General features: G+C 34.2%; 1 protein-coding gene across 4 annotated transcripts in view; it reads right to left on the bottom strand.

Moving 5' to 3' along the window:
- FOXN2 (forkhead box N2) overlaps positions 1-13162 on the bottom strand; it is a 97683-nt gene that overhangs the window by 55944 nt on the left and 28577 nt on the right. For 3 of the 4 annotated variants that reach the window (XM_037807032.1, XM_037807035.1, XM_037807034.1), the window contains exon 2: positions 303-853. In XM_037807032.1, coding sequence (XP_037662960.1) covers positions 303-839 — 537 coding nt within the window. In that variant the 5' untranslated portion in view covers positions 840-853. Of the gene's footprint in view, positions 1-302; positions 854-7157; positions 7181-13162 lie in introns of those variants that run through there. The other variant, XM_037807036.1, reaches the window with a different exon arrangement.

The raw sequence follows: 13162 nt of genomic DNA on the forward strand, positions 1-13162 counted from the left end.
GAGAAATTAAGAGTAAAAAATATTCTTTCTCAGATGTCCTTGGATCTGTGGAAACTAAGGATGTTAAAAAGAATAATTTATGTACCTATAGTAAACTGAACATAATTCTGCTTGATTTATACCAATATTTAAGAAATTTTAAAACTCAAATAAAAGCAGCAAATGGTGAATTAACATAATTAAGCATAAGCTGAAGTAACACAATTTGACTATTTTTAACTCCCTTGATTTCCCCATATTTTAAAGGCTAAATGGTAGTTTCCCCCACCTTACCAAATATAGCAATGTTCATAAACACTGACCTTTCCATGGCTTCTTTCCACTTTCTGAAAACATTTATTCAGGGACAGATTATGTCGAACAGAATTCTTCCAGCCTGTTGGTGCAGTAGCAAAATATGGGAAGCGGTCCAGAATCCAGCTATAAATTTCTTTGACAGGTAAACATTTATTTGGAGAGTGTTCAATAGCCATATAAATGAGAAGACTAAAGGAGTAAGGAGGCTTTGAAGTTGCTGATTTTTTTTCTGGTTTCTGGTAGCAAGATGGTTCAAAGGATGGCACATCATCTCCCTCTATGTCATACAATGGACATACAATAGGAAGACCCTCACTTCCAAGGCTGAAGTTTGTTAGAAGATTAGTACTTTCATGAAGCCAGTTCAAATTTGTGAGTTCATCATCTGCTGACTCACTGTCCACTAGAGTGGCCTTTGGCCTAGCAGCATCAACAGCTTCAGGCAAGCTTCCCATTTTGTAAATCAGGCTTAATCCTGCAATTTTTTCAGCTCCTGGGGTTTCAGCTCTCTTATCTGAAGTCATTCCAATTACTGGACCCATTTACTCTTACAATTCTGCAATAAAGAAAACAATTATCAATCAGTGTAATTCTTAAGATTCTTACTGAGAAAAAGAAAATACATATTTAAGTATCTCCAAATAGGAGAAATTTTGCAACCAATTATTCTACATAATACTTAAGCAAAATATCTATATAACAAAGACACTATTCATCACCACAATGTACAACTATATGATGATACTATGAACAACTGATTGTACACTTTGAAAGATTGTATGTTATGTGAATATATCTCAATAAAATTATATTTTAAAAAAGACACTAACAGTTATAATACAAGGATCAGGACTTATTTCATATTAGTTGAAATGGTTGTAAATAAAGTACAGTATTACAGTATCATATGCATGGGAGATATTAACAAAATTAAATGACAAATTTTAAATATTTGGTTAAGTACCTAGTCCACCAAAACCCCTTAAATAAGTAATGATTATCATTAAAACTAAAAAGACCATTTATGTGATTTATAAGACTTTATAATCTTAAGAATCTATGATTTTACTGTATTATCACACATGACTCAATCCTGAAGATACCCAACTTTGAAATACTGCTTAAACAATAACTCCAAATAAGCTTTTCCCTCAAATATGAAATATTTACTACAAAAAGGGATAAACAATTTCTAAAATTTTTATAGTATATCATATTAAAAAGTGGTAACATTTCTTATTCACTATGTTCATTCTCAGCAAAATTAATCTAATATATATTTATTACTTCTTCTGTATATTCTAGTATTTTTAACTCTGTTCTGGATCATCAAATATTGACATTGAAAGGCCGACGTTCTTTTGGTAGGGTTTGAACTGTCACTATTTTCAAGAAAGGGGGAAAAAAGCTGTTTCTAGGTTAATCTTTTATTTTCATTGTATCAAATGACTTTTGTTTTGCTTTTTAAACACATTTCACTTAAAAAATTTTTTTCACTTAAAAAAAAAAGTCATGATAGAATGACCAGAGTGTGCTACTTAATTCATTTTCAATGGTTCATAAAGATACCTCAAAATTTCTGAATTGAGTGAAAAACCTTCCATGTCTTCCATCATCCTATTCAATCTACTTTTGCTTTTATAACTGAAATAAGAAAAGTACCTCCAGTGTTTTATTGTACTTAGAAGATAGCTGGCAACACACTCCCAGAATTATGAAAACGAGTCCATTTTAAATGTAGAACAATAAATCGAGGGTTCTAAAAACTTACTACTAGATATAGTCTCAAAGCACTCAATTATTAAGTAAAAATTTTTTGAGCCAGTCATTATGCTCAACATATCACACTCTAAATCTCAATTAACCATAAATTAAACCCCATAAAAAGTAGGCACTGTTATTAACCTACTTTTATAGATGAGGAAAATTATTCAGAAGGGTTAAGTAGCCTTTTAAAGGTTATCTGGCTAGTAAGTGGAAAAGCCAGGATTCAACTCATATCACCTATGGGTAACCAATGATCTGAATTTGATCATCCATTTTAAATCTTAACACTATTCTCTCCCTACCCAGTCACTTACACCTGTATCTATGACATGAAACACCTAAGACATTGTAAAAAATTAAAAAAAGGTCAAACTATAACAGATTTGGTTTCTTTTTCAATCTACTGCCAAAACCACATATACACCCACAGATATATGTACACACAATATATTTCAGAGCTGACATCTTGTCAGATGTAACTGATCAACTTATTTATTCATTTTACCATTTTGTTTAAAAAAAAAAAACAAAAACAGAAGCACGAGTTGTATTAATGTAACAGATAATCAAAAGTCAAGTCTTAATAAATACTGACTAAATATTCTCACCAGAAACATATCATAAATGATAGCAAATCTATGTTATTTCTCTAAATTACAAGTTTAGAATATATTTATTACTTTCAGATATAAACCAATATTATGGAAGCAAATATGCCAAATTTAGGATTGACATTCCCTTAGTAAAATTTGAATTGCCACTGTATTTTCAAGGAGAAAAAAAAGCTATTTCTATAATATCTTTTTAGAAAACTTTAGACACTAAACTTTAGAACACTAAGACCACCACAATGGATAAAGAAGCAAATGATCTTTTCTCACAGATTATAAAAAAATATTAGGAAAAAACATCACCAATGATCAAAGAAATGCAAAGCAAAATAAGTGTGATATTAAAGATGGCAATAACTTAGCATAGTGTTCAGTATGCAATGAGCACAAATATTAGCAATAGAAATGATACTCATTTTTCAGCAAATTAGCAACGTTTTTAAAAAATATCAAATATACAATTTTGGACAAGGACCAAGAACCATTTTAGAAAGCTAACTGGTAATATGCATCAGGAATCATTAAAATTTTCATATTTTTTGACCCAGTATTTTCACTTATGAATCACTTTGATGAAAATAATCCTATGCATGGAAAAAGATCTCGCTCTTTTACACACACACACACACACACAGATGTTCATCCAAGAATTATTAAAGATAGTGGAAAACTATAAACAACCCAAATATCCAATAACAGAAAAATGGTTAAATGAACTAAAGCACATCTTTCAATCTAATATTTATAGCTATTAAAACTGATTATCTTGAAGACTGAAATAAACAAAAAAGCTTATAAAAACATCTGGGGAAAAGTAGAAAACTTACACACAAAAAAAGCCTTGAATGGTTTTATTAGCAAATTGGCAATTTTTCTTTGTTTTCCTATTTTCTAGTTTTTCTTTCATGTGTCTCTTATTTTTATAGATTAAAATTTAAAATTTAAAATAATCTTGAGGGGAAAAACATTGTGGTAGATTATTTTTAGATGCAGTATTTCCATTTCACACAAAAAATCAAATTACAAAAAGGTCATGGACTTATTCAAAGGGCTCAAGTCAAGAATAGAAGCCACCGCTTGAATTCATAGTACAGCCTGTTCTGTTATAAAACTCTTCCACAACACGAATTAGCTCACTGAGAGACGGGAGTGATTTTAGCATAAGATGGAAATCATACTGATTTGTACATGATTTTTCCCAGCCTATTATTGTTTGTGCATTACTAAGTAACAACAGCTGAACCCAAAATAGGTCAACAGTGGAAAGTAGCAAGCTGCTGAAAATACAGCTCTGTATACAATTTTCATTCAGTTCATGTCCTTCCTCTTGGTTCAGTTTGGCCACATGTCTTTCTTAGAAGTGTTTAATGTGCTTTTTACTCTTGCTTCCCTCACACTGCTGCTTCAACCCTTCCTTGTACATCCTTCTATTAGGCTAGTTTCATTTCTTTTTTTTTCCCCTAAACTGACTCTAGTATTCCTTTATTTATAAGAAATTTAGTATGTCTTTTAAAATTTTCTACTATATTTATTAGGATTTGTTTTTGTTAGTGTACTGGTTACAAAGCTGCATACATTTTGGGTGAAGTCATCCATCAGCTGTGCAAAATTTTAGCATTTTCAGAAATATATAATCTGTAATATTACAATAGAAAACTCACACTAAAATCAAGAAAACTTTTCAAGTTTTACATATTTTGAAATTTCTAGTTTTTTTGGGAAACCACTTCTTAAAATGAACTTAAACCATGTAGTAGAAGAGCATGAATAACAAGCACAACAGTTTGCTTCATGAAGCAAAATGAATAAAGAAATAAAAGGAAATCTGGGCTAGTGATGTAACACTTCTTTCTACTAATCTTACAAGAACAATACTTCAACAAACCATATGTAATTATTGCATAAAATAATGTCATTCAAAGTAAGCATTTATGGCCAAGGGAATATGTGTGGGAAATAAAAAATGTACCAATTTTTTAGGAGTGTAACTACTGTAATCCAAGTGATTAATACATCCACAAATAAACTAATGTCTAAAACCAAGACATTTCTACAAAACAAGTAGATAAATATACTCGGCAATTTAGCAAAAGTACACATTTGTGTTAAAACTCCAAATCTTCTACATTTCAGAAAGGAAGAGAATTTCTTCTCGCAAGAATTTTAAAAGTGGAGAGTGCAAAAAAATCACTCTGGAACCACTATCTAGAGCTCTGCTTTGTAACCTGTCATGTTATTTTGAGAAGAGGACTCAGAATTAAAACGCACCATTTTTCACAGCTGTGCAGCTCATGTATCTCCCCAAAGTGTCTAAGTTCTGAACATGTGCATATTATGTTCTATACTACAGTGAAATTCCACTCTAGAACAAGAAAAATAAAATTTCATACTGAAATTCCCAAAATGTCAGAAGAGAGGATTTTTGCTTAGGTTGGTATTAACAATCGTATGAGAGGAAACGCTGGACAGAGACTAAATAGAGAAAGGAGATTAAGCCACAGAATTTTCAATATCATCTAAAGCCTAATGCGCAGCTGTGAGAATTAGATTTAAGTTTAGCTTTCACACAGGGTGGGGGCAGCTAAGGGGAATGGCAGAGGGTCAAGAAGCCAAGCTATAATCCCTGGCCATTCCTCCTGTTTATCTGCCCACTGTCTTTGCAAGGTGTGGGAGGGTAGTGTTTCCTAAAATAGCTCCATAAATTGTTAACCAAACTACCTCAAAGGGCTCTGCAGTTAAAGAACAAAGGAAAGAGGGGTGGAGACTTGCTTCAAATGTTTCAAGTTTGCCCAGGAGACTTTTTTTTCAAATGTTTCCAATTTGGGTGGGCTAGTTAGAATTGTGGAATAGAATGTAACCTCTGCAGTATCCAGCCACTGGAGAAACAGGGGAGGGACTTGTGGTTAGGCTTAGGGAATAAATACTACTGGGTCTATTGTTCTGAGCGTCAACCCCCCATTTTGGTTGGGTGCCTGTTCTTGCAAGACCATGAATAAATTCTTTTCTTCTCCACAATTGGGTGAGTGTTTATTCCTTTTAGGAACAGTGCTTGTTTCTCACACAGCCTTATAGGGAATTAGAGGCTTTGACAGCCTTTTGCCCAAAAGAACCTTCTAAACATAAAACTTTAGTTTTAATCATTAAAGTTTTAAAAACTTTAGTTACTTTATTTTTCTATTTTTTAATTGATTGCATTAAACTGAGTAAATACACAAAACTTTTCTTTATAGTTTTAGCATATGTGTTAGGATCCCTAAATATTTAGCTTTTCAGCTTTTTAAACATGATATAAAATTGAATCATACTGACTGTTCTGGGACTTTTCTCCCCACCAAATTCATTAACATTGAGCAGTAATTCATTCATTTTTACAGATAATTAATATTCTACTTTATGAATATACCACAATTATTAACCTCTTAAAGGCCATTTTAGTTGTTCGTGTTTGGGGCTATTACAAGGATTATTGTTACAAACGTTCTTGTTCGTATTTCCAGGAAGACAAGAGCCAAAATAGGTCTAAGAGTAGAATATATGTAGGGGCAAAATTTTATGTTCACAGAGTATTCTTATCTTCAACTTTGATGACAAACTGCTTTCCAAAATGGCTGAACCCATTTATACGCTTAACAGGAGTGTATATATATTCTGATTGCCCCATATCATTGCCAAGAACTCTTTTCTTTTTGCCAGTCTGATGAAATTATATCTCCTTATGGTTTTAATTTGCATTTCCCAGATTTGTAAGAGTTGAATGGCTTTTTTTTTTTTTTTTTGCCATTTAGGTTTCCACTTCTATGAAGTGTCAGTTGAAGTCTTCTGCCCATTTTTTCTACAGGGTTGTCTTCTTCCCAATGGCTTGTATTATTTGGATTCTAATCCTTAGATGTGATGCAAATATCTTTCTCCAGTAGAAGGTTTATTTTTATAGTCTCTATTAGTTGTCTTTTAATGAAAAAATTCTTAATTTTAATGTAATGGAATTTATTAGCACTTTCCTTAAAGGCCTGCAGTTTTGTGTCTCATTTAAGAACTCCTTCCCCACTCCAAAGCCATATTTTTATCCCATATTATCTTCTCCAGTAGATGGTTTATCTTTTTAGTCTCTATTAGTTGTCTTTTAATGAAAAAGTTCTTAATTTTAATGTAATGGAATTTATTAACACTTTCCTTAAAGGCCTGCAGTTTTGTGTCTCATTTAAGAACTCCTTTCCCACCCCAAAGCCATATTTTTATCCTATATTATCTTCTAAAAGTTTTATAATTTTTACCTTTGATATTTAAGTCCTCGTTTACCAAAATAAATGAATGTATGTATGCATTTTTGACCCAATTTCATTTTTTACATATGGAAACACAAATTGTTACAGCACCCAATTTATTAAAAATTCCATCCTTCCTGCTGAGAGAAGCAGTCCACTGTTGGACTTTAGCATTCTAGCACATTTTTGCTGGGGACACTAAGAATGCAAGGCCTTTTACCTGGGCCATTTCTTGGAGTTGTATTTGTAGCAAGCCAACTTGAGAGATGAGGTAATATCTCCTCCCAGACTAAGAGTAAGCCAGTCACCATTATCATTTCTTCTTTCATCCATGAGTTATCTAAAAGAGAGTTTCTAATTTCCATATACAAGATTTTTCTAAAAAAATTTTTTTGTTACTGATTTTAACTGAATTGATAGCGTATGTAGTCCATAGGCTACCAATCCTTTGAAATCTGTTGAGATTAATTTAATGGTTCAGTATGTGGCTGATTTTCATAATGATTCAGCTGATGTTTCAATACTGATCAGATGAAATATTATATATATGTCCATAGATCAAACTTGTTAACTATTGTTTAAATTTTCTATATTCCTCCCAAATTTTGTCTCCTATTTATCAATTTCTCCTTGTAGTTCTGCTAATTTTTGCTTTATGGTTATGGATATTGGGTTGCATACAAATTAAAAATTCTTACATTTTTCTGGCAAAATGAACCATTTACCATTATGTAACAATTCTTTTTATCTCTAGTACTTCTATTTGTCTTGAAGTCTATTTCAAATAATATACCAACTTTCTTTCCATTAATATTTGCCTGATAGATCTTTTTCCATCATTTTACTTTCAACCTTTGTTTCCTTGTAGTTTATGTCCTAAACTCCATATAACTGATCTTAAAAAAAATAAGGCCTATATATATTTGGATTTATTTTTATCATCTTATTTGGTGTTTTGCTCTGTTCTTTTTTTAACCTTCTCTGGGGCTATCTTCTTATTCCATTTTTTTTTTTCATCTAATAGTTTGAAAGTTATATGTTTATTTCTTCTGTTATCATAGAAATTTTACCATGCATACTTATCAGAAGTCAAAGTTATCTTTATTTTTCTCTGGAACAATTTTAAAAAGATCTTTGAACCTTACCTCCATTAACATCCTTCCGGTTTATAAAATATCTATCAGTATTTTAGTTCTAGCTTTCCTTTTTAACCCCTATAAAGCACTATTATTGTTTATACTGTCAACTTATTAATTTACTCACATACTTAATACTCTCTTTGATCATCATTACTTCTTGAATCTCAGACTTTCTATGACCATTTTCTTTTCTATATAATTAAAAATTTCCTTCAATAACAGTGAACTTTCCAATTTTATTTTTCTAAGCTTGTCATTATTTTGCCCTTGTCCTTGAAAGATATTTTTTTTGAGCTGCAGAATTCTATATTGACCATTATTTTCTCTTGGTATATCATTTCATGGTCTTCTAACTTCCATTATTGTTACTGAAACCTGAAATTCCTTTAAAAGTAATTTGTCTTTTCTCTTATAATTTTATTCTTTATTAACCTCTATTTTATTTTCCATTTCTTTGCAGCTCTGGGCTGTATTTTGGATTAATTTCTTCATATTTATCTTTCATTCTATCAGTTTTTAATGGGTCTATTTGCTTTTATACCTATCCACTGAATTTTAGTTTCAATTACTGTGTATTTTCATTTCTAGAACTTCTGATTCTTTTTCAAAATGTCCATCCTTTTCTTTGATTTTAAGTTTCTCATTGAACATATTAATGTACTTATATTTTACTTCTGATAATTCCAAAATGGGAACTATTTGCAGGTCTGATTTTCTTACACTGTGCCCTTCTTGGATGATGTGCAATTTTTATCATGTCATTTATTTTCAATGAAACTCTACCAAGAGATTTGGAATGAAATTAGGTCTATTCAGAGATGATTTGTGTTTGCTTCTGTCAGGACCCTGAGGATACTAACAGTCAAGGACCATTTTAAATTCTTAGCTTAAGGTTTATAATGTGAATTCAGATACAAAGCAGTATGAAAGGTGGTTTGTGGTAACAAATTTTCAGTGAGGTTTTATTTCCCCCTTTAGCAGCAATATTCTAGAAAGGTAATTTTCTTTGTGGTCCCTGGGGACATGACGGAAAAGATTTTCTAGATCACTCTAATGTCTAGAAGGCATAGTCCCACGGGGATCCAGATTAATGGGAAAGACTATTTCCTGCTAGATGTCTCACCAAGTCTGGGCCTGGGCTTTGCTTTCGGACCCTTGCCCTGAGCCCCACAAAGCCATGAAAATGGAAGCTTACCTGATCTGGCTAACACCCACAAGGCAACAGCCAGTTTCAGTACTCCAGTTTCCTCACTGGGTTCCAATTAGTGCTTGGCCTAAGTATTCTTTATTTTTGTGTCAGTTATTGATGCATTTAAGATTTTATTTCATTGGAATTTTATGTTGTTTTCAACAGTAAGGCTGGTCTGGGTACTTAGTTCACCGTGCTGCTGGAAATGGACATTTAAATTTGTGTGTGATGGCAATATCTCTAAAGTACATTATCTTGTATTTTGGAGTATTGGTTCTTAACTCTTTTTTTTTGCCCAGAACTACTTGAGCAAATTGGCATATTCTTATCCAATAAGAGTGGCACATTATGACCGTGATTCCCAGCTGGAAGTAGGTAGAGGGCAATGTTCTGAAAGTGGATAACAAAAACTCTATTTATATTGTTTAAAAGAGGGTGCGCCTTTTCCCATTCCGTTAAAAAATCATATTCCTTAAATAAAAGAAACATATTTTAACCCCTTAATTATGATTCAGATTCATCATTATAAACACAAAATTGCTAAAGAATAATATGTGTAGGGATGGCAAATATAAGGCTATTTGCCATTATATTAGTGTCCCATGGATACGTTATAGGGCCATGGGTTTTGCAAATTTTCATTCTGTGCTTTCACTTTAGTAAAAGTCTAAAAAACGTATTTTACCATTTTCAAACACGAAAGTCAGAAACATTTATGAAGAACACTACTTCAGTAGACCAAAGTTGTTGCTTCTCAAGATGACAACTATAATTTTTTTCGTTATACAAGTTTGAGAGGCACAGCTCCAATTTAAAAGGCTTCACATTGCTGTGCTTGAATGTTAGATTCTTAGCTCTATATATCCTATCCTCACTTGTACTGTAGCCAGTGTACTTGATTACACAGGTCTAAGATCCCTTATCTAAAATCCTTGGGGACAGACATAATTTCAGAATTTAGAATATTTTGCATTTTAGCTGGTAACACAATACCTATATAAGTTATACCTCTAAGGAGGTTTGAGGCAGTTTCCCATTATCAGATACATTAATTAATCTCTGCATCTAAATGTATATTCACACTAAAAGGGGTAAATAAAGACCATCGACAGCTTCCTATCAGTTCAGATCATGTTTTGTCACTAAATGGGTCAAAAAGAAACTTTTGGTTTTCAGAGCATTTTGCATTTCTAAACTGTGTAAATGAAACTGTAGATTTATTATATACTATTGACTGGAAAGCCCAATAAATTTCATATAGCATAACAGTATCTAGGATCTGAATAAGGGAAAAGAGCTGGTCTTAAAGTGCATGAATTTAATGCATAGACTTTGTGATTTTTTTTTTTCCCCACAGCTACTTAGGAGTCCCTTTTTGCCTTTTTGTGGTTTAATAGTTGAAGATACAGGATAAGCAACGTCCTGAAGTTAGAATGCATTATACCATGAATTACTAAAATATCAGAAGTATCTAAATGTATACAGGAATTTAAAATACATTACAAAGCCAATGTATTAGCTATTTTGGATTATGATTTCAATATCATTACATCTAGCAATGTGGCTAAAATGTAGAGAAAGAGAAATACAGAGACATGCCATTCAAAATAACCTCTCTTGGACCTTTTCTAAGATGCTTCAAGAAAAAACTTCTTGTTCCTAGTACCCTCGTGGCTGTGTTATTATAGCTATTAAGAATCTATGGGAGGTGGGGCAAGATGGCGGACTGGTGAGCTGTATGTTTTAGTTACTCCTCCAGGAAAGTAGGTAGAAAGCCAGGAACTGCATGGACTGGACACCACAGAGCAATCTGACTTTGGGCATACTTCATGCAACACTCATGAAAACGTGGAACTGCTGAGATCAGCGAAATCTGTAAGTTTTTGTGGCCAGGGGACCCGCGCCCCTCCCTGCCAGGCTCAGTCCCGTGGGAGGAGGGGCTGTCAGCTCCGGGAAGGAGAAGGGAGAACTGCAGTGGCAGACCTTATCGGAAACTCATTCTACTGATCCAAACTCCAACCATAGACAGACTGAGACCAGACACCAGAGAATCAGAGAGCAGCCAGCCCAACAGAGAGGAGACAGGCATAGAAAAAAAACAGCAAGAAAAACTCCAAAATTAAAGCGGAGGATTTTTGGAGTTCTGGTGAACATAGAAAGGGGAAGGGCAGAGCTCAGGCCCTGAGGGTCATATGCAAATCCCGAAGAAAAGCTTATCTCTCTTCCCTGTGGACCTTTCCTTAATGGCCCTAATTGCTTTGTCTCTCAGCATTTCAATAACCCATTAGATCTCTGAGGAGGGCCCTTTTTTTTTTTTTTTTTTAATCTTTTTTTCTTTTTCTAAAATAATTACTCTAAGAAGCCCAATACAGAAAGCTTCAAAGACTTGCAATTTGGGCAGGTCAAGACAAGAGCAGAACTAAGAGAGCTCTAAGACAAAAGGCAATAATCCAGTGGCTGAGAAAATTCACTAAACACCACAACTTCCCAAGAAAAGGGGGGTGTCCGCTCACAGCCATCATCCTGGTGGACAGGAAACACTCCTGCCCATCGCCAGCCCCATAGCCCAGAGCTGCCCCAGACAACCCAGTGTGACAGAAGTGCTTCAAATAACAGGCACACACCACAAAACTCGGCGTGGACATTAGCCTTCCCTGCAACCTCAGTTGATTGTCCCAGAGTTGGGAAGGTGGAGCAGTGTGAATTAACAAAGCCCCATTCAGCCATCATTTCAACAGACTGGGACCCTCCCTACACAGCCCAGCAGCCCGGAACCGCCCTGGGGGGACAGCACTCACCAGTGACATAGCACAGTCATCCCTCAACAGAGGACCAGGGGGTGCACGGCCTGGAAGAGGGACCCACTCACAAGTCTCAGGAGCCATACGCCAATACCAAGGACTTGTGGGTCAGTGGCAGAGACAAACTGTGGCAGGACTGAACTGAAGGATTAGACTATTGCAGCAGCTTTAAAACTCCAGGATCACCAAGGAGATTTCATTGTTAGAGCCACCCCCCTTCCCTGACTGCCCAGAAACACGTCCCATATACAGGGCGGGCAACACCAACTACACACGCAAGCTTGGTACACCAATTGGACCCCACAAGACTCACTCCCCCACTCACCAAAAAGGCAAAGCAGGGGAGAACTGGCTTGTGGAGAACAGGTGGCTCATGGACGCCATCTGCTGGTTAGTTAGAGAAAGTGTACTCCACAAAGCTGTAGATCTCATAAATTAGAGATAAGGACTTCAATTGGTCTACAAATCCTAAAAGAATCCTATCAAGTTCAGCAAATGCCAAGAGGCCAAAAACAACAGAAAATTATAAAGCATATGAAAAAAAACAGACGATATGGATAACCCAAGCCCAAGCACCCAAATCAAAAGATCAGAAGAGACACAGCACATAGAGCAGCTACTCAAAGAATTAAAGATGAACAATGAGACCATAGTATGGGATACAAAGGATATCAAGAAGACCCTAGAAGAGCATAAAGAAGACATTGCAAGACTAAATAAAAAAACAGATGATCTTATGGAAATTAAAGAAACTGTTTACCAAATTAAAAAGATTCTGGACACTCATAGTACAAGACTAGAGGAAGCTGAACAACGAATCAGTGACCTGGAAGATGACAGAATGGAAAATGAAAGCATAAAAGGAAGAATGGGGAAAAAAATTGAAAAAATCGAAGTGGAACTCAGGGATATGACAGATAATATAAAACGTCTGAATATAAGATTCATTGGTGTTCCAGAAGGGGAAGAAAAGACTAAAGGTCTAGGAAGAGTATTCAAAGAAATTGTTGGGAAAACTTCCCAAATCTTCTAAACAACGTAAATACACAAATCATAAATGCTCAGCGAACTCCAAATAGAATAAATCCAAATAAAC

This window comes from Choloepus didactylus, chromosome 17, assembly GCF_015220235.1.
Source record: "Choloepus didactylus isolate mChoDid1 chromosome 17, mChoDid1.pri, whole genome shotgun sequence".
Taxonomy (NCBI): domain Eukaryota; kingdom Metazoa; phylum Chordata; class Mammalia; order Pilosa; family Megalonychidae; genus Choloepus; species Choloepus didactylus.